General features: G+C 36.8%; 1 protein-coding gene across 3 annotated transcripts in view; it reads left to right on the forward strand.

Annotated features, from left to right (window-relative positions):
- Nucleotides 1–16389, forward strand: part of TES (testin LIM domain protein) — a 42252-nt gene extending 25863 nt beyond the window's left edge. For 2 of the 3 annotated variants that reach the window (XM_004449287.5, XM_004449286.5), the window contains 5 exons: nt 7258–7510; nt 8397–8732; nt 10052–10267; nt 10677–10835; nt 15109–16389. In XM_004449287.5, the coding sequence (XP_004449344.1) occupies nt 7258–7510; nt 8397–8732; nt 10052–10267; nt 10677–10835; nt 15109–15297 (1153 nt within the window). In that variant the 3' untranslated portion in view covers nt 15298–16389. The remainder of the gene's footprint in view (nt 1–7257; nt 7511–8396; nt 8733–10051; nt 10268–10676; nt 10836–15108) is intronic. The other variant, NM_001281762.2, reaches the window with a different exon arrangement.
- The last annotated feature ends 3655 nt before the right edge of the window (nt 16390–20044 follow it).

Consider the following 20044-nt stretch of genomic DNA (forward strand, 5'->3'; position numbering starts at 1 on the left):
GGTTTAACACTTGTACTGAATTCTATAACAGAGGTCCATACTTGAATCCATATATGTGTATCCCTGTTACAAGAGGGCAGCTTCCAACCCTTTGAAATTATGGTTTGTAGCAGTGCCATGACCATGCCTTTAAATCACTGTGAATGCTGGCAGCATGTCAGAATTCTCCAGTTGCTCACTACTTGCCTTGGAAAAATAATTTTTACAAATAGCGATACAAAAAAATTTCTTTTATGGAGGGATAAGGAATCATTTCTTGAGAGTTTTCAGCTTGAAACTGTAAACCTATGTGATTTTCCAGTGGTGCAATACTTCTGGTAAGATTTGGGTTATTCTTTTTTGGATTGAGCCCTCGAACTCTGAAGTTGTAAGGTTTTGTACATACACTTTTGTCGTGCATATTCATGGTTATGTACATGTGTTAAACCGTTCTTTGTACCAAGAACCTTTTAGAAAATCTATCAGATTATATTCAAGCCCATGAGATATGGATGGTGATAAAATTGTAGGAAAGCTATATATTGTACTACCCACTCCTATATCATACACCTTGGTGCTTCTTAGTCTTCCTTTGCGTCTCTTAAGAAATCATAAAGGATACTCATTGCTAACTTGATTCTGAAATTCCCTGCCTTCTTCTTTCCCCCTACATAACTTTTATATATGTCCCCTGGAGAGTTTAGGGACAAATGCTTTATGGGTCAGTGTAAAAGATTTAGAGGTTTGGCAACTGTGCTAAATATGGAAACTGATCAATATATTCTTAAACATTGCAAGAAAACATTCATTTTCTTAAGAAGGATAAAATCTGGGTTATTTTAAGTCAAAATTAAATACGTAGTAAATGTTCTACTCATTTCCAGGCCCTTGCTTAGATACCAAGATATCAGCATCTTTTCTTCCCTGATTCCTCAGCAAGGTTTCATTTTAATAATTTTTTTGGATATCTTCCAAATGACTTTATTTTAAAAGTTCTTAAAAGACATTTCTAAAAATAGATTTTTCTATTAAAATATGAGAAATTCAAATATAAAACACCATAGACTACACCGCCAAGAAAAGGATTAGAAACTTTTCTTAAAACTAGATATGTGTTAAATAGAAATTTCTGGAATGGGTAACTCTTGGCACCTGGTCCTGATTTTATAGGATTCTTCCTTGTCTAGTGGTTTGTGGCTGTCCCTTTTTATTGTAGAAATGGAGCACCACTGTAAGGGGTCTGAAAGGGATGTGGTCATTCCAGTCAATGTCAGCAGTAGCTGAAAAAACCATTCCACTCTTTTTTTTTTTTTTAAATTTATTTATTTTATTTCTCTCCCCTTCCCCCCCTGCCCCAGTTGTCTGTTCTCTGTGTCTATCTGCTGTGTGTTCTTCTTTGTCCACTTCTGTTGTCAGCAGCATCGGAAATCTGTGTCTTTTTGCTGCGTCATCTTGCTGTGTCAGCTCTCCATGTGTGTGGCGCCATTCTTGGGCAGGCTGCACTTTTTTTCGTGCTGGTTGACTCTCCTTACAGGGCACACTCCTTGCCCGTGGGGCTCCCCTATGCGGGGGACACCCCTGCGTGGCAGGGCACTCCTTGCATGCATCAGCACAGTGCGTGGGCCAGCTCCACACGGGTCAGGGAGGTCCGGGATTTGAACCACGGACCTCCCATGCGGTGGATGGATGCCCTAACCACTGGGCCAAATCTGCTTCCCATTCCACCCCTGCCAAGTGTTCTGTTACCACAATTCACCACATTGGCATGAGGATGCAAATGAGGTTAATAATGGTGCTTTTTAAAATTTAAAATGCATCAATTACAGGTTTTCCTAATCTAGAAAACTGATAATGACCTTCTTTAGCTATTTGTTTTTCATTAATCCCAGCTGCTATTGGTATGTTGTTTTAATCTAACTTTACTTGAATAATAGAGGCATATTGGGTGGGTGGAAGAGTAGTAAGCAGGGAAAACAGAGTTCCTCATGATCTGCCTCTTCCCAAGAATGGCACAAGAAATAAGAAAACTCATAGGGATGTCTCTTACATCATTACATGTTAACTCTATAACATTTTCATAATTTAATTTTTATAATCATGCTACAGCTTGCCATGGTTTATGTTTTAGAAACCAGCAGGCTTTATTTCATTTACTGTATCTTTTACTGTTTGTTTTTCAAATTATAAAATTTGACCCTCCCTTATGTGTGGTATACATGTTGAACTGGTATAGAATTGGATAATAAACCTTTTCAAAGGAATTCCAGTGTTCATCACATATTCTTGTAATAGTATTACTTCCTTCTTTAGTCACTGTCTTTGCTAATTGTTAGGATGCATGACATAGTTCACAGACATATAAAAGGATCTATATAGATATTCTATTAAGAACTAAGCTCTCACTCTCTTTTTCCTTAGGGAGGTATGACTTTATACTTGATCTAAAAGCAATGTGATAGTTTTGTTAAGTAATTAGGTTTTGCTATTGTTAACCAAAGAAAATACCTGAGAATAAAAAACATGCTGTAGTAGGATAATATGCTCCTTTCCATTAGATGGGAGTATGAGGTAACCAAAAAACTAGAATATGTGGTCTCTTCAGCAAATGCTTACTAAATCTGACCAATTTGTGCACAAGGAGAGTAGTTTGGTTGGTGCCCCTATCCCTAGGACTGCATAAGTATAAGTTAGATCTAATATTTTCAGTTTCCATGCCCTATCTTAAGAGAATTTAGGCGGCGGACTTGGCCCAGTGGTTAGGGCGTCGTCTACTGCATGGAAGGTCCGTGGTTCAAACCCTGGGCCTCCTTGGCCCATGTGGAGCTGGCCCACATGCAGTGCTGATGCGCACAAGGAGTGCTCTGCCACGCAGGGGTATCCCCTGTGTAGGGGAGCCCCACGCGCAAGGAGTGCGCCCTGTAAGGAGAGCCGCCCAGCGCGAAACAAAGTGCAGCCTGCCCAAGAATGGCGCTGCACACACACAGAGCGGACACAGCAAGATGACGCAACAAAAAGAGACACAGATTCTCGTGCCGCTGACAACAACAGAAGCGGACAAAGAAGACGCAGCAAAACAGACACAGAACAGACAACAAGGGTGGGGGGGGAGGGGAGAGAAATAAATAAATCTTTTAAAAAATTTTAGTAAAAAACTAAAAAGTAAATTAAAAAAACAAACTTAGAACACAAAAATTGCTAATTATTTAATAATTTCTTATTTGGCAAAGGGTTTCATTTATGAATTTTTGTTTTTGTTTCTTGTTAAGAGGTAGAACTTATTTATACTCTTGCCAGCCATTTCGGAGAATTTCTTTTGCTCTATCTTCATGCCACAGCCTGAAATATTGTCCATTTCTTGGCCAGTCTCATGGTGATAAAATGATATCTCATTGTGGTTTTAGTTTGCTATTCTCTACTGTTGTGATTAAGGATCTCATGATTTTGCTGGCCATGTGTGTGTTTTCTTTTGCCATTTTTCTATTGAGTTTTTCTTTATATTATTTCTTTATTTATACTAAACAATTTATATATGCTATGTAATTCTATGCTAGCTTTATGTTTTTGCAAATACATTTTCTGAACTGGTGGCTTTTCATTTTTTTATGATGTCTGTTAATGAATGGAAGATCTTATTTTCTTTTATTGATTTTGAATTATATATAATTTTCAGATTTTCCTTTTTTAAAGATTATTAAGATATTCTCTTAATGATTTACTTTTCACATTTAAACCTTTAAGCCATAGAGAATTGATTTTTGTATATATTGAGAGGCTGTAATGTCATGACTCAACTTCTTATATTTGTCTGGGGCCAATTCTGCATTCTGTTTGGTTCCATTAGTCTGGATATATTTCTTCCACAGAGCCTAATTACTTCGGTATTGCAATAATTGTTGATTTGTATAGGGTAATAAGTCCTACCATTTTTACTATTTTTCAGATTTGTTGGTTCTAATATTGACCCTGTGATCTTCCATAAACATCTTGTTAAAAATAGCTTTTTAAAATTTCTCAATTCTTTTTTGACCCATGGTTTATTTAAAAGTGTGTTAATTTCTGAAGATTTTGGGATTTTCTGGCTAACTTTCTGTTACTGATTTCTGGTTTAAATCCATTGTGGCCTGAGAACATACTTTGTATGCTTTCTATTCTTTTAAATTAGTTAAGGTGTGTTTTATGGCCCAGAATACTGCCAGTCTTGGTAAATTTCCACGAGAGCTCAAGAAGGTGTATTTTGCTTTGTTAGATAGAGTATTCTATAAATGTTATTAGATCAAGCTATCGATATTGTAATTTAAGTCATCTATTGCCTGACTACTCTTTTGCCTACTTGATCTCTCGATTACTGACAGAGGGGTGGTGAAGTCTCTAACTATCATAATAGATTTCTTTAATTCTCCTTGAAGTTCTATCAGTTTAAGCTTCATATATTTTGATGCTCTGTTGTTAGGTACATGTACATTTAAAATTTTTATGTCTTCTTGGAGAATCAAACTGTTTATCATTATGTAACACTCCTTTCTATCCATGATAATCTTCCTTGTCCTTAAGTCTACTTTTTCTGCAATTAATATAGCTACTCCAGCTTCCTTTTGATTAGTGTTAGAATGGTACCTTTCTGCCTCCCTCTACTTTTTAAACTATCTGTGTATACTGTTATACTATTACGCTATTTATATGTAAAGTAAGTTTCTTCGCAGTATAACTCTCCAATATGTTATTGGGTTTTGGTTTTTTTAAATTGGTGTTTTTAGGCCAAATCACATTTAAAATAATTATTGATATAGTTGGACTAATAGAATCATCTTTGCAACTGTTTATTTGTTGCAATTTTTCTTTCTTTCTTTTGTCTTCCACTTTTTTCTGCCTTCTCTGGTTTTGTGTATTTCATATGTTTTATTTTAATCTCTTTTCTTAGCATAGCAATTATATTTCTTTAAAAAAAACCAACTTAGTGATTACTCTAGGGTTTACAGTATACTCTTTTTTTAAAGGTATTACTAAGGATTGAACCCAGAACCTTTTACATGCAAAGCAGGTGCTCAACCACTGAGCTATACCCACTCCACTACAATATACATTTTTAACTAGTCGAAATCTATCTTCAAATAACCTTATACCACTTCCTATGTAATGTAGATACCGTATAACAGTATTCCCAAATCTTCCCTCCCATTCCTTATGAAATTGCTGTCATTCATTTCACTTATCTATTATAACCATCCTATACATTATTACTATTATTATTTTAAAGATATATTTTTTAATTTATTTATCTCCCCTTCCTCCCCTACCGGCCCCCCTTCCCCCGCCCCCCCCCCCCCCCCGTTCTCTGCTCTCTGTATCCATTTGCTGCATGATGTTCTTTGTCCGCTTCTGTTGTTGTCAGTGGCACAGGAATCTGTGTTTCTTTTTGTTGCGTCATCTTGTGTGTCAGCTCTCTGTGTGTGCAGTGCCATTCTTGGGCAGGCTGAACTTTCTTTCGCACTGGGTGGCTCTCCTTACGGGGCACACTCTTTGCGCGTGGGGCTCCCCTACGCGGGGACACCCCTGCGTGGCATGGCACTCCTTACGCGCATCAGCACTGCGTGTGGGCCAGCTCCACAGGGGTCAAGGAGGCCCCAGGTTTGAACCACGGACCTCCCATGTGGTAGACAGATGCCCTATCCACTGGGCCAAGTCCACTTCCCACATTATTACTATTATAGCTTTAAACCAGTAATTATTGTTAGGCAAATTAAGAGTAAGGAGAAAAAGATTTTATTTTCCCTTCACTTGTTCCTTTTCCAATGTTATTCCTTTCTTTTTGTAGATCCATGTTTCTGACCTATACCATTTTCTTTTTGTCTAAAGATCTTGTTTCAACATGTTGTGCAAGTCAGGTCTTGATGAATTCCCTCAATTGTATATCCAAGAAAGCAATTATTTCTCCTTCTCTTTTGAAAGATAATTTTGCTTGATATAGAATTTTAAGTTGTTTTTTTTTCCAGCACTTTAAATATTCCTCTTATTCCTACCATGGTTTCTGATTTCTATGATTCTTATTTTTGTATCTTGTTAAATAAGGTGTTTTTTCCCTGTTTTCATTCAAGATTTTCTCTCTGTTCCATAAATATCTTAAAGACACTTTTGGAAGGTCTATGTTTTAGTTTGCTAAAAGCTGCTGGAAACATATACCAGAAATGGGTTGGATTCTACAATGGGGATTTATTAGATTGCCAGCTTACAGTTCTGAGGCTCTGAAAGTGTCCAAATCAGGGCATCATCAGGTGATGCTTTTTTCCTGAGAACCAGCATATGGAGACATCTGCTGTTCTCTCCCTTCTCTTCCAGGTTTCATTGCTTCAGCTTCTGGCTTACTCTTTTCCAGGTTCCATTGGTTTCAGCTCCTTGTTCTTGTGGCTTTCTCTTTCTCTTTTCCTGTGGCTTTTTCTCTGTCAGCTTCTGCAGATTCCTCTGTGCATTCATCTTTTATAAAGGTCTCCAGTAAGGGGATTAAGACCCACTCTGGGACATGCCTTACTGAAGTAATTTAATCAAAAGGTCCCACCCACTGGAATGGATTAGCACTAAGAACATGAATTTCTGGGATCCACCCAGCATCAAATTGTCATAGTCTGTGAGAAAACCTGTTGAGATTTTGATTGGCAATACATTGACTCTGTAGACCAGTTCAAGGTGAATTAGCATGTTTATAATTTTGAGCCTTCTTGTCCGTTAACATACTATATTTTGTTATACAAGGAGGAAAGGGGATAAAAGGGAAGGAAAGAAGGAAAGGAAAAAAGGAAGAGAGGAAAGGAGAAAGGAATGGAGAGGTAACGTCTATAAACCTAAGTCAAGGATTATATCCCATGATGGGAAAAGCTTATATACATCTCCTGATCACTCATATTAAAAAAGTCTTGAGTAAAAGCTATGAAAAGTTATGCAATAAATATGAAACCTTCACTATTATAGTTTTTGTTTTTGTTGTTAAGTTTTTTGGTGGGAGAGTAGAGAATGACAAGTTGGTTTTACCCTTAGACTTTTACTTGTTCCTTGATCATGAACTTTTTAATCATAAAATTTTGTAAACTGAAGATATATGTTTGTATTTCCTTGCTTAAATGTATTGGTAACTACTTAGTACTCCCCCAAAAACAACCTTGCCTATAATACTGTTTATTATATAGAATATGTGTTTAAAAGTATTTTATGAGCTTAAAAGGGAAGAAACAGACTATTATTATTAGTTAGGTAACATTAATCAGTGCCTTCTTATCTCCAACGTTATAGAAAAATATGTCGTAACTGTAAGTGTGGCCAAGAAGAGCATGATGTCCTTCTGAGCAGTGAAGAAGATCGAAAAGTGGGGAAACTTTTTGAAGACACCAAGTATACCACTCTGATTGCAAAGCTAAAATCAGATGGAATTCCCATGTATAAACGCAATGTTATGATACTGACTAATCCAGTTCCTGCCAAGAAGAATGTCTCCATCAACACGGTTACCTATGAATGGGCTCCTCCTGTACAGAATCAGGCATTGGTAAATGACACAGGGGAAGGGAGTCCCTTTATTAAAGTTCCTGGACTGTTTATTTAGAGCAATTCCTTTAGTGACCTAACCAACCGTACCTATACCCCACATCTGTTATTTTTCTGAGACTCCCATTACTTTGACTTTCAACTCCCATTACAGCCTTTAGAAGTAAGAAGAGATAATTCATAGAATTTTTCTGACTGCTTAGATAAGTTGACCACTTTGAGAGTGTGATCTGACAATGATTAGATGAAAAACAGATGTTTTGTGTAAATCTAATGACTCTTCTAGCTTACTTTTGAGAAAATTTCACTCAAGAAGATGGTAAAGAGTGTCTAAAGAATACAATTCTGCCATTGTCTAGAACTATAATAATGTTGAGTACTATTTCTTTTAGTGTGTAAGGCAAAACGTACACTTTTGTGTCAAGTTCTTCCCACTATTGTAACAGCTAGATGGGATATTTGGAAGTTTTTTAAGAAAGTAGTTAAGTTATTAAAGTGAATCATGTGATCACAAATCATTTAGTTTCATTTTTTTATAATGCTGAAAATGCTATTGAGGCACAGGGTCATTCTAAACATGTATACTTAAAAATTTGTCCTCTTGAAATAGTACAGTTGCATATTTAGGGCAAGTAAATAGTATATCTTTTTATAAACTGAAAAGAATTTTAATTTCAAGAAGAATGTGTTCATTTTTACTGAACCAAATCTATTTAGTGTGTCATTTTTAATGTCTTAAGATATTTATATTGTGAAAATCAATAGTTGCTAATGGGTAAAATAGATTTCTTTCTTATATAACTTGATTCTGATGTATGTTATAAAATACTGCAGTATCTGATGGCCAAGGCCTCTCCCACATTAACACCGATCTCCTGGTGGTCTAGGCCAGGCAGTACATGCAGATGCTGCCCAAGGAGAAGCAGCCTGTGGCAGGCTCAGAGGGGGCACAATACCGGAAGAAGCAGCTGGCAAAGCAGCTCCCTGAGCATGATCAGGACCCGTCAAAGTGCCATGAGCTGTCTCCCAAAGAAGTGAAGGAGATGGAGCAATTTGTGAAAAAATACAAGAATGAGGCTTTGGGAGTAGGAGATGTCAAACTTCCTTCTGAGATGGATGCTCAAGCCCCCAACAGAATCTGCATCCCTGGCGGGGACAGAAGCACCACAGCAGCAGTGGGGGCCATGGAAGCCAAGTCTGGCGAGCACAGGAGAACTCAGTATGTAAGTAGAGCAGTTGCATTCAAAGCCTGATATATGGATTTTACAGATTCTTCACTCTCTTTCAACCTTTTTATGGACCATTCTTTGCTTCTGAAAGGGAGTGGTTTAGAGAAATAAACTGAATTAAAATTCAGTTTGAGCCTGTTTCAGAGAGTTATCACATTTGAAATTTCTGACTAAAGCCAAGTTTTTTCGTTATCTATTGCCAAGGATAATTGTGAGTTTTACGTATAAACAGTAGTTGGCATTGGCATCACGCTGGAATACAACATACTAATCTAGACACTGTTTGCTAAACATAATGTTGTTAATTGTCTATTTCTTCCCATAAATTAGGTTAATTCAGTTTTGCTTTTGAGGAAGTGCCTAAAATTCAAATTTAAATGTATGTGGATTCATTTTAAAAAAGGTCTCTATTAAAAGGGAAATATATTTGAAATTTTTTCTGTGGCTTGAAAGTTAAAGATAATTGTGACACAGATGAACAAAAAATAAGTACTAACCTTCCTATAATTTAGGATAATATATTCACTTAGCATATCAACCAATGAGGCAATGGCTTAGTCCTGTGAAAAAGAACCAATAAGGTCTAACGTAATCATTATTAAGAGAACACTTAAAGTGAGATGAAGATTACTGTTAGCCTTTTTCAGAAGTGGCATTAATTCAGGAAGCAATCTGAATTAGGTTTAAGTAGTCTGGAGAAAATTTAAGAGATTCAGTTCCATAGGAAAAATTTTTTTTTTTTAAGATTTATTTTTTATTTCTTTCTCTCCCTCCCTCTCCCCCCACTCCCCAGTTGTCTGCTCTGTGTCCATTCGCTGTGTGTTCTTCTGTGTCCACTTATTTTCTTGTCCGCGGCACTGGGAATCTGTGTCTCTTTTTGTTGCATCATCTCCCTGCGTCAGTTCTCCGTGTGTGCAGCGCCACTCCTGGGCAGCCTGCACTTTTTTCATGCTGGGCAGGTCTCCTTACAGGGCACACTCCTTGCACGTGGGGCTCCCCTACGCGGGGGACACCCCTGTGTGGCAGGGCATTCCTTGTGCGCATCAGCACTGCACATGGGCCAGCTCATCACATGGGTCAGAAGGCCCTGGGTTTGAACCCTGGCCCTCCCGTGTGGTAGGCAGATGTTCTATCCCTTTAGCCAAATCCGCTTCCCTCCATAGGAATATTAACATGTTATTGTCTACACAGACAAACTGCTAATTTCAGAAGAAATTATTTATTTTGAAAATATTTTACAAGAATTCCTACTAAAGCTGATGATTAGAAATGCCAGTTGTGTGATGCCCTAATTTGGTTGCCCTCCCTTTCAGTCCTGCTACGGCTGTAAACTGAGTATGAAGGAAGGTGACCCAGCTGTCTACGCCGAGAGGGCAGGCTACAATAAACTGTGGCACCCAGCTTGTTTCATCTGCAGCACCTGCTGTGAACTCCTGGTCGACATGATTTATTTCTGGAAGAACGGGAAGCTATACTGTGGTAGACATTACTGTGACAGTGAGAAACCCCGATGTGCCGGCTGTGATGAGGTGTGTTCCCTGGAGCCACCCACGTTCAGATTCTTTTCTGTTTCTCCATTTATGGTCCCTTTACCAACGTAACCAGGCCACCCCTAGAAAAAAGACAGCGTGAACTGACCAAGCATCAATAGCTTTATTTACATCTAAAGATATTTAATGAAAGCACTTTAATTTCATTCAGCCTGAGTATCTATTAATTGTGTTGACTAATAAAAAACTGTTCAGAAGCACAAAAGACTTGATTTATATTACATTAAATGATTACCTAAGTTTGAACCTGAGGTTGTCATTGTCATACTTCAAAATCCATACTTAAAAATTTGAAGCATTTAAATCTCTTATTGTCTAGGGCACCTGGCTTTGTCATTGTAGCTCAAAGGAAAATACATGATTCATTTTATTTTTATCCTGTCTCCAGCTGATATTCAGCAATGAATACACCCAGGCAGAGAACCAAAATTGGCATCTGAAACACTTCTGCTGTTTTGACTGTGACAACATCCTGGCTGGAGAAATATACGTGATGGTCAATGAAAAGCCCGTGTGCAAACCCTGCTATGTGAAGAATCATGCCGTGGTAAGAAGCTTTCTAGCAATATGGTTGCCTCAACCTCGTGACTTCATTATATGCCTCTATTTAGGCATCTTACAAAAGGGAAACAGAAAGCACTATTCTTAGGAGGAAGCGTGTGATTCCTACCAAAACGTGTTAAAAGTCCAGGCAATTCAAAAACAATTCATGCAATAACTAGAAGCCACCTCAAGATTTCTATTGGTACATTTTATACTATAGATTATAAGTGATGTTTGATAATAAAATCCTCACTTAAAAAAATTTCTTTAGTGGGAATGAGATCAATTGATTTATTCTCATAGGTATAGGTCAGATTCCATTTAAATAAAGGTATCTAGGGCTGTTCATATCTTTAGGTCTAAGTGTTCATGGTTTCTGTTCATGTTATTAGACTACCCACTGGGACTTTGAGTTTTTGCTACCTGGAGATATGGCAGTGCCTATTTCTTTAGCCCTTATTGAGTTGATTTATTGTAACAAAATTGACCTGCTTATTTAAATTTACTTGAGTGGGTCAGTCATACAAGTACTTGACATGAGAGAACATTTTTTTCTTGGTTTTGCTCTGCTTACACAGAACTGCTATTGCATGCGGGCCAACAGATAGGCAATTTAGATAAAGGTAAGGCAAAAAAAGTTGACCATAGATGGTAAGGCTTATAAAACCAGGGGTATTAAAAGGATAGACTTTGACTTCTTTATATGCAGGAAAACAGACAAGTTAAAGGTCCTTCTGAGCTATCAAGTTGAAGAGACTGCTGGCTAAGGAATAAAATTACATATTTATATAATTCTAAGAGTCAGATACTATGGCATTAAGGTAGCATGTTTTGATGTCTGTTGCCAATTTTCAACCTCTACCCTTGCCCGCAGATATAACTGGTAATTTTTTACCAACTCTGTCGTATATATATATCTCATATCTTCACTAACAACTGTCTTACCACAGGACTTTATTTTTTGTCATTTGGATTATTGTGGTAGACCCAAATATGGTGTCCTCACTTCCATTCTTCATTTTGATCAAAAGCTATCTACCATAGTGATGGAAGATGATCTTTCTAAGACACACATCTGATCATTAAGCCTTTATTTCCCATTATCTTCAAAATAAAGTCCTGATTCCCTACCTAAAATGCAAGACTTGTTATAATCTGCTCCCTTCTTGCCTCTGCACCTGCTTCTACCAGTTATCCAACTGAAACCATTATTTCCACAACATAAATTACCTGCATTTTCTAGTTATACCCTGTTCTTTGTATTTTGCCAACAGTAATTCCTTTGTCTGTTATGCCCTCACATTTCCTGATTTACCTGATTATGCCCATGCATTCCTGCAGACTTAGTTTAGGCTTAATTTCTTCTAGAACATCTTCTCTTATACCCTAGCCTAAAACTCCACCCCTTTTCTCTGACTAGGTTGCATGTCTGTATGTGTTACCATAGCATTGTGTGTGTGTAATTGTTAATATCACTCATCTGTTCTTCCCACTATATAATAAACAGTTGGAGAATGAAACTTGCCTTTTTATTTCCATAACCTCAATGCCTGCAGTAGGAAATGTTTGAGTCACTGATTTGTATTCCTTGTATTTCTTAGTTTCCTTTGGGGTCAACATGAACCTTCCTTGTACCTGGGAACAAGATGTTGAATTACCAACTGGCCTGATAGATTATTTAAATAAAAACTTCTGTGAATATCCTTGCAACAGTTTCTCTACAGAAGAGGGTTATCATAATGTGTGTGTGTGTATATATATATATATATATTTTTTTTTAATTTTACTTATCCCCCCCCCCCCGCCTTGTGCTTGCTTCCTGTCTGCTCTCTGTGTCCATTCACTATGCATTCTTCTATGTCTGCTTGTCTCCCTTTGTTGCATCATCTTGCTGCACCAGCTCTCCAGGGAGCAGGCCAGCTTTCCTTCACAAGGACGCCCCAGGATGCAAACCCAGGGCCTTCCATATGATAGATGGGAGCCCATTTGATTGGGCCACATCTGCTTCCCATGATGTATATTTTATAATAGCATATGGGCCTTGGTCTCAAGGTCTAGAATGTAAACTCCATGAGGGTTAGGATTTTTATCTGCTTTCTTTTCTGCTGTAACCTCAAGACTAGAACATAATAGGTACTCATAACTATTTACTGAATAAAGGTTGCAACAGATGAAACTGATTGATTGAACTTTTAGAAGTTATGTTGTACCTAATCAATGGAGGGGAATAACCGCATATATAGTTTTTAAAAATAAGAGAATAGTCGAATTATTTAGCTTTATAATATAGTGTGATGTTTTTCAGAAGGGTTACTTTCTTAGTAAGATATGCCATTGCCTTTGCTTGATATTAAAACAAGCATTTCTGTCCATTGACTCAACAAACATGCTTTGGCAAAGAGAGCTACCATGCAGCATACTAAATGATGTAAAATTTTGAAAATTGTCTGGTTCATGGCATTCATCTTCTTAAATCTCTTGCTAAAAAGAAAACAAGAGAGAATACAAGTTATTTTTAGGTCTGAAGTCTAGAGCTCAATTTCAAAGTAGGACATTTGTGAGAAAACATTAACCTGGAAGGAAGATAGTGGGAAATGCACCAAGTCCTTCTTTGCATGGTCTCTGGAATTCCAATCTCAAAAGGCCACCCCCCAAATGCACATCTGTGAGATTCTGTGGATCATCCTGCCAAAGAGCTCATCACAGCAAGTATCATTAGCCATGTCACATTTTGTATACAAATAAAATAAAAGCAGTAAGAGGGATTGTTGGAAATAAGAACTCTTTAAATAATAGAGGCTTAAGAACACAGGAAAATCAAATGCCAGGCTTTCTAGCAGTGAAGTGCATCGTCTCCCTGCTAGGTTCTGCAGCCCCCAGATCTCACTGAGGCCAGGGCAGCATTGAGATTTATGAAGAATTAGGGATGTGGAGATTTAACCTAGGATTGGATGTTGGACTATGGGATGAATGGTAATCAACCAGTTTTATGAAATCTTGAAACCTAAGTTCTGTATACCATTCAATATGTTCATTAGTTATTTTTTAATGAAACAATTTTTTAAATTTTATATATAGTTGAATAATACTTTCTTCTTTAAAACTGCAAATGAAATTTGTGTTTTTTAAAAAAATTACAAAGGAATCCACAAATATTATTAATGGAATAATAAGAAGAAGATAGATCATAGTTTAAAGCATGGGAATAAAAAATTGAGTGTGAAAGCGACTAACACAAACCAGCTTAAAATATACGGAAAAATTACTATAAAATATAGAAAACTAGAAAGGATAATATGCTAAAAGAACTAGAAAACTATGAAAAATATATGCAAAAGGTGATTACTTGAGTGATAACAGCTACAATTAGAAGTGTGAATGTAATTGTAACACTTGTTTTTGCTGTATTAAGAAATAGTGGAGGTGATCATGAAAAAAGATTATCTTCCTTGTTTCCCGGGGAAGAATGGGTTGACACAACGTGTGGATTATGCCACTAGAAGCTCTGTGATTAGAAGAGATGCTCCTTAAAAATTTGGAGGGTATACTGTAGGTCTGGAATAGATATTCTATAACAGGGCCTCACTTTACTGCCTAAACCAGTTTACTCACTGAGTAGCAGCCATATTTTGAGGTCTTTTCAAGTAAGGAGGCTGAGGTTAAATGAGCTCCTCAACTCCCATTGCCATCCCTCCTTTCAGTAATACCTGGCAATCGCACAGTAAGAAACCAGGGTGGGTACTAAAGTTTACTCACTCTCATCTACTTTTGGACAATATTGTTAGTTTCTTCACTTGTTATAAAAAGGTTTAAAACAAAAATTTAGGTAGTCATATTCATTCAGAACACGCACAAACCGAAAGGTACATAGACTATCAAGTCTTTTGAAGGGCTCAACCCGTTTAGTTTTCTGCTGTAATAGAAAAAGAATATTCATTTAATTTCTTCGTGTGTGTGTATTCACCTAAGAAGAAAATGATGTGTATATGTGTGTATGTAAGTGTATGTGTGTTGGTCATGTACCATGGGAATATCTAGGAAGCATCAAAATAAAAAAGACTTTAAGGGGCCTTCACCTATTGTTTCTCACAGTGCGCAGTATATAGACTTCCATTAACAAATATGTTAACTAGAAGAGCACTCTCAGTTACATATTTTTGAGTTTGTAATTCTGTTTTATCATATGAAAAAACATGTTCAATTTGTTCTCAAATGAAAATGTTATGTCCCAGTTTGTTCTCTCATCCTGCTTTCCTATTTGTATTATTATTTAACAGGTATGTCAAGGATGCCACAATGCCATCGATCCAGAAGTGCAGCGGGTGACATATAACAATTTCAGCTGGCATGCATCCACAGAGTGCTTTCTGTGTTCCTGCTGCAGCAAGTGTCTCATTGGGCAGAAGTTCATGCCGGTAGAAGGGATGGTTTTCTGTTCAGTGGAGTGTAAGAAGATGATGTCTTAAGGGGAGAGCACCGAGCAATATTGAGCCATAGCTTTCTAAAGTGGTCTTTTTATTGTAAAATGCAATTTTAAAAAATAATAATAAAAAGAAAAAAGAAATTGTAAGAAAAACCAGGAGATTTTGTTCAGCATATGTCTTTGCTGTTTTTCTTTATCGATTTTTTCATCTCAACTTTAAAAACCTGCTTTAAGCATTTGATTGGAAAAAAAAGTTAAAGAATTTTATCTTCTTTTGCTTTCCAGATGTAAAATCTTTGAGTTGGAAATTTAGGTTTAATTAATCTTCATATTCCTATCCCCTTTGTGCCAAACACTGTGTATATAAAAGCATTTAAAAGTTAGTGTAATGAATAGAAAGCAGAGCATTTCTAATTCTATATTCTTTTTCCTCTCATGTGTAAAATGAGAAGGAAATTAAATTTGCCCTCGTGTCAAGACTCTACATTTATTGCCTTATCTTATTCACTGAACTTTGTAATGATCAACAGGGGATTCATTTTGACAGTGGAAATAGAAATGCGGTGGAATATGTATAGCTGTCATCATTTTAGTGCTGATATGTCACTATTTCCTAATATGGCAAAAGTGGCATCTTTTAAGTGCCATTTCTCTATTTCTTTCATTTGCTCTACCTCTCAATATTCTTTTAATCTGGTAACCTCCGTCTGTGGCCTTGAATATTTTATTACCACATGTGGCCTAACAGTACACACTTCGTACTTCTATAGATGATTTTTGGCTTGGACATAAGTCACACCACTTATTTATGTTATTTTTTCAATCCAAAGAATATGTATACTTTTTATACGCAGGAAACTGTAACTAGTAAATGACTGCACATGTCTGTCATGGTTTGGATAAATTTTTTTTGCATGGCTTTATTCTCTTCTAATGTATACTCTCCTGTTATGCTTCTAAACCTGTTCATGGGATTATTAGTCTTCTTCACTTGTATACTTCCATCTTCGGGCATTTATAATGTTTATTTTTTCCTATATACTTCAGTACGTAGCTATACACTATGATAAGTAAATGGAATGAAGGCTATGTATATTGTTCAAAATAAAGAGTCTTTTTTTTTTCACCTTAATAATTGTACTTTTTCTTTCATGTCCTTTAATCTGAGAGCAAAAGTCCTTCTGCAATTAAGCAAATATTACAGCAGGGGGCAGTGCCTCCAAGGATAAAAACTACTCTAACAAGAATAAAGATGCTTCTGACTGGACAGAACAGAAACGAGGCTTTTCATTGTGGAGAAGGGAGAAGTTTTATGAAGCTTTAAAATAAATCAGGGTATTTCAGTTGTTAGTTTTCCAGTCATACAGGAGTTTTTCTTTCAAAAGGAGTGGGGGATACCATTTTAATTGAAATATGGAAAAACTTTAATTTCTCTTCAGGTAAATCTAACAAGTATTACTCTTATGCTCAAATTGCACATTCACCTGATTGGTTTACTAAGAAATTTTTCTTGGAAGCCTTTGTGAGAAAGGAAACAAATGTGAAATAGTAGTAGATTCATTCTTCGTATATTAGTAGACCATGGGATATTTTTTTTCCTCCATCTGAAGCATTTCTATTATAATGGGAGTTGCAGTTTCCTCTGACACATACCCTGAATTATTTTATTTTATTTTGTAGCTCATATTTGTTTGGCTGATAGTGCTTCCCCTTCAATTCCACCCCCCCCCCCACACACACACACAGACACATACTCACTAAACAGATAGATATGCATACTTATTCCTTGCACCTTCTCCTGTCTTAGGAGCTTGAACAATTGTTACATTATCTGAAGAAAATCTTATCCTGCATACAATTTTAAATGCTGATATCATGAATATCTATCATGAAACACTGTACACTTGCCCATCATTTTACCTTTATTTCAAATGGCAACGGACACTTTCCACATTTTTCCAGAGTTGAATAACTTACCTTTCCTAGATGCTTCTCATCTTAAAGAATGTAGTCTGCCTTGTTCCCCACCTTCCCATCCCATCCTTCACCCTTGTAACCTCCAAACCAAGAAACATGATATTATCAAACTCTAGCTTCCTGCAGCTAGTTCCAAGTGAGAATAAACTGAAATAGAACCCCAGCTTCTCCCCATCCCCAACCCATACTAACATGACCACTCTTTACAAGTCCTTCTAAACCATACTCTTCCAGGGCTGAGGTAGAATCAGACTAGTTTGGGGGATGTAGTGGCCCAAGAAATAAGACCAAATCCCATCATTCACTAAAATACTAATTGCATTTATATTAGGCCATTTCCTAGTATAAACTGGGTACCTAATGGTTCTGAATACAAGAGGATAAACTCTCTAAATGAGAGGCTCCTCATAAAAATGGCTCCCTGCCATTTTTATTGTTAATCACAGATTTAATATTGCTCTTTAAATACTTTGCCCTGTAATATTTAATAAGAGAGTAAGATGGTTATTAGATTGTATCCGATTTATTTTTTCTTTAGCATGTACAGTATGCTCAGCCCCCTTCCCTCTATCATTTTATATTCTTCATTGTCTTTGATTCTAAATAATGGTTTACTTGTTACAATAGACAAAAGTTAAATCTTTCCCTTGCAGTGGGGAAATGGTTGGGATGAATTAAAGGTCTTTATCAGGATTCATGCATATTTTTTTCCCTATGGGTCAATAAAGTTAAGTTCCTCCCAGTTGAGTCCCTTCCAGTGTGAGGAGAGGGTCTCTTCTGCTAACTGCATAGGCACAGGTATTGAATGCCTGCTATGTTCAAGGGAATGTGCTGGGTACAAAAAGTATAAGCCACATATCAGAAAAAAGATCTTAAATGGGATGTTGATGAAAGAGATGTCCACTTATTGAAAATGAAACCGCTGATAAAGGCACTGCAGACATTAAGGAAAGAGATGTCCTCCTCCTCTCTGAGAAGTTACCATCTTGGATAGTAAAAGGGATAATGATGACTTTTACTTTCCCATCCCCTGTCAGCAAAGGTAATTTAAGGCCAGAGGTATTGGGTAAGGAAAAAATAGGGAGTTATTTCTTTCCTGAGACCCATGAAGTTCAAAAACAAGATTTTGACCCATCATTCTTTGCCAAAGGTAATTGAGGTAATATACTTATTACCTCCTTAGTGAAAGAATCTGGCCACATTAGAACGATTAATCATGAACTCATTAATGGAGTCTGCACATAAGTCAGTGTTAAGAATCAAACCTACTGTATCTACTTGTTTATTCTTCTAAGAAATGGTATAATATAAATGCAAATAGTATCTTGGGTAATGAGTGATGGAATAGATTCAAATTTCTAGGACTTTCACAAATCCTTTTCATTTCTAAGCTGAAGAATTTTGCTCATCATCCTTGGATGTAGTTAAAATTCTGAGAACCAGTGGATTTGGGTTAACCAATCCTATTAAGAAATCTCTTGTTCTTGATTGAGTCATTAGCCTTCATAATAATAATTGTTATTATTTTTTAAATGAGGAGTTTGCAGTCTTCAAGCATAAATTTCCAAATCTGACTTTGAAATATGTTAGCTCAGTTTCACCAATGGCAAGAGACTCATTGTTGACTCATTCTTAAGGAATTTCCAACATGTAGTGTTTAAGCTTGTCCAACTTCACCATAGTTACTAAAGAGACACCCAAGATCAGTATTAAGCCTTTGTTTCAAGATGCCCGTGCATATCTAAACTTGTCGTCTAGGTATTCACTAAATTCTTAGGAAAACTTATGACTACATCAATGTCTCCACAAAAAAAGCACTTTGCCCCAATTTCTTACTAGAAAATCTCGTTCCCTTCCTGATCTCTGATTTAAGTGCTCAGTGGCAACTTTGATGATTGTACTGAATATTCACAAGTATGAAAAGGACCCCTTGTGATGTGTGGGGTATTCAATGTGTTTTGTACACACAACCTGAATGAAGCAGATTGTTGCTGGATTAGTAGAATCTTTTTTCATATATTTACTAGCTGCTGAAATAGCTTTGGCTAATTATTTTGTCTTTTTATGGAAAACGTGTCACCATAGCTGCTATTTAATCTGAAGATGTACTCAAAACAAGATATCATTACCTTTTACACTTGTTTTGAATGGCATTTTATGTTGACATTCGTGAAGGTTGCTATTGATTTTTCTTCAGAGACACTTCTCCCCAGGATATTCTGACCTTCGAACAATAATGAAAATTTGTACCCAGGTATCTTTACCACAGTCAGCCATTACTGAATGCAGAGATATTAGAGTTGATTTCACCATAAATATTGACTGACTGTGAAAGCAGCAAGATATAGTTTAAGGGATTGCTGGAGCTGGGTATTCTAAAGTTCTTCTGGCCAAGTTTCATTGATTTTTCTTCTCTTTTCCACAGTTAGATTTTTGGTGGGGGTGGAGGACAAGACTGTTAGATTTGAGGGGAGTCTAGGAAATAGGCCCAACTGTTAGATGAACATCAGTGAAAATGCAGACGTCATCAAGAATATCAACAGGAGAAATGGTGGAGAGAACAGTGACCAGGGGCTAATATTATCAAAAAAGGTTGGGGAGTATCCTGGGATTTGATAGAAGATAGAAGCAAGAAGAAGACAGCAGTAGAAACAGGTGGGAAAGTCTGAAGTCACGCACTATACTTTAAAGAGCTGTGACTTTAGGAAGCAAAAAGGGGATTAACATTGGGGCACGAAGCATTGTGGAATACCATGCAGGAGAAAAAATAGTCGGCCTCTACTTGAGAGTGCCATAAAGGGAACAGAGACTTT

Source organism: Dasypus novemcinctus, chromosome 5, assembly GCF_030445035.2.
Source record: "Dasypus novemcinctus isolate mDasNov1 chromosome 5, mDasNov1.1.hap2, whole genome shotgun sequence".
Classification (NCBI taxonomy): Eukaryota; Metazoa; Chordata; class Mammalia; order Cingulata; family Dasypodidae; genus Dasypus; species Dasypus novemcinctus.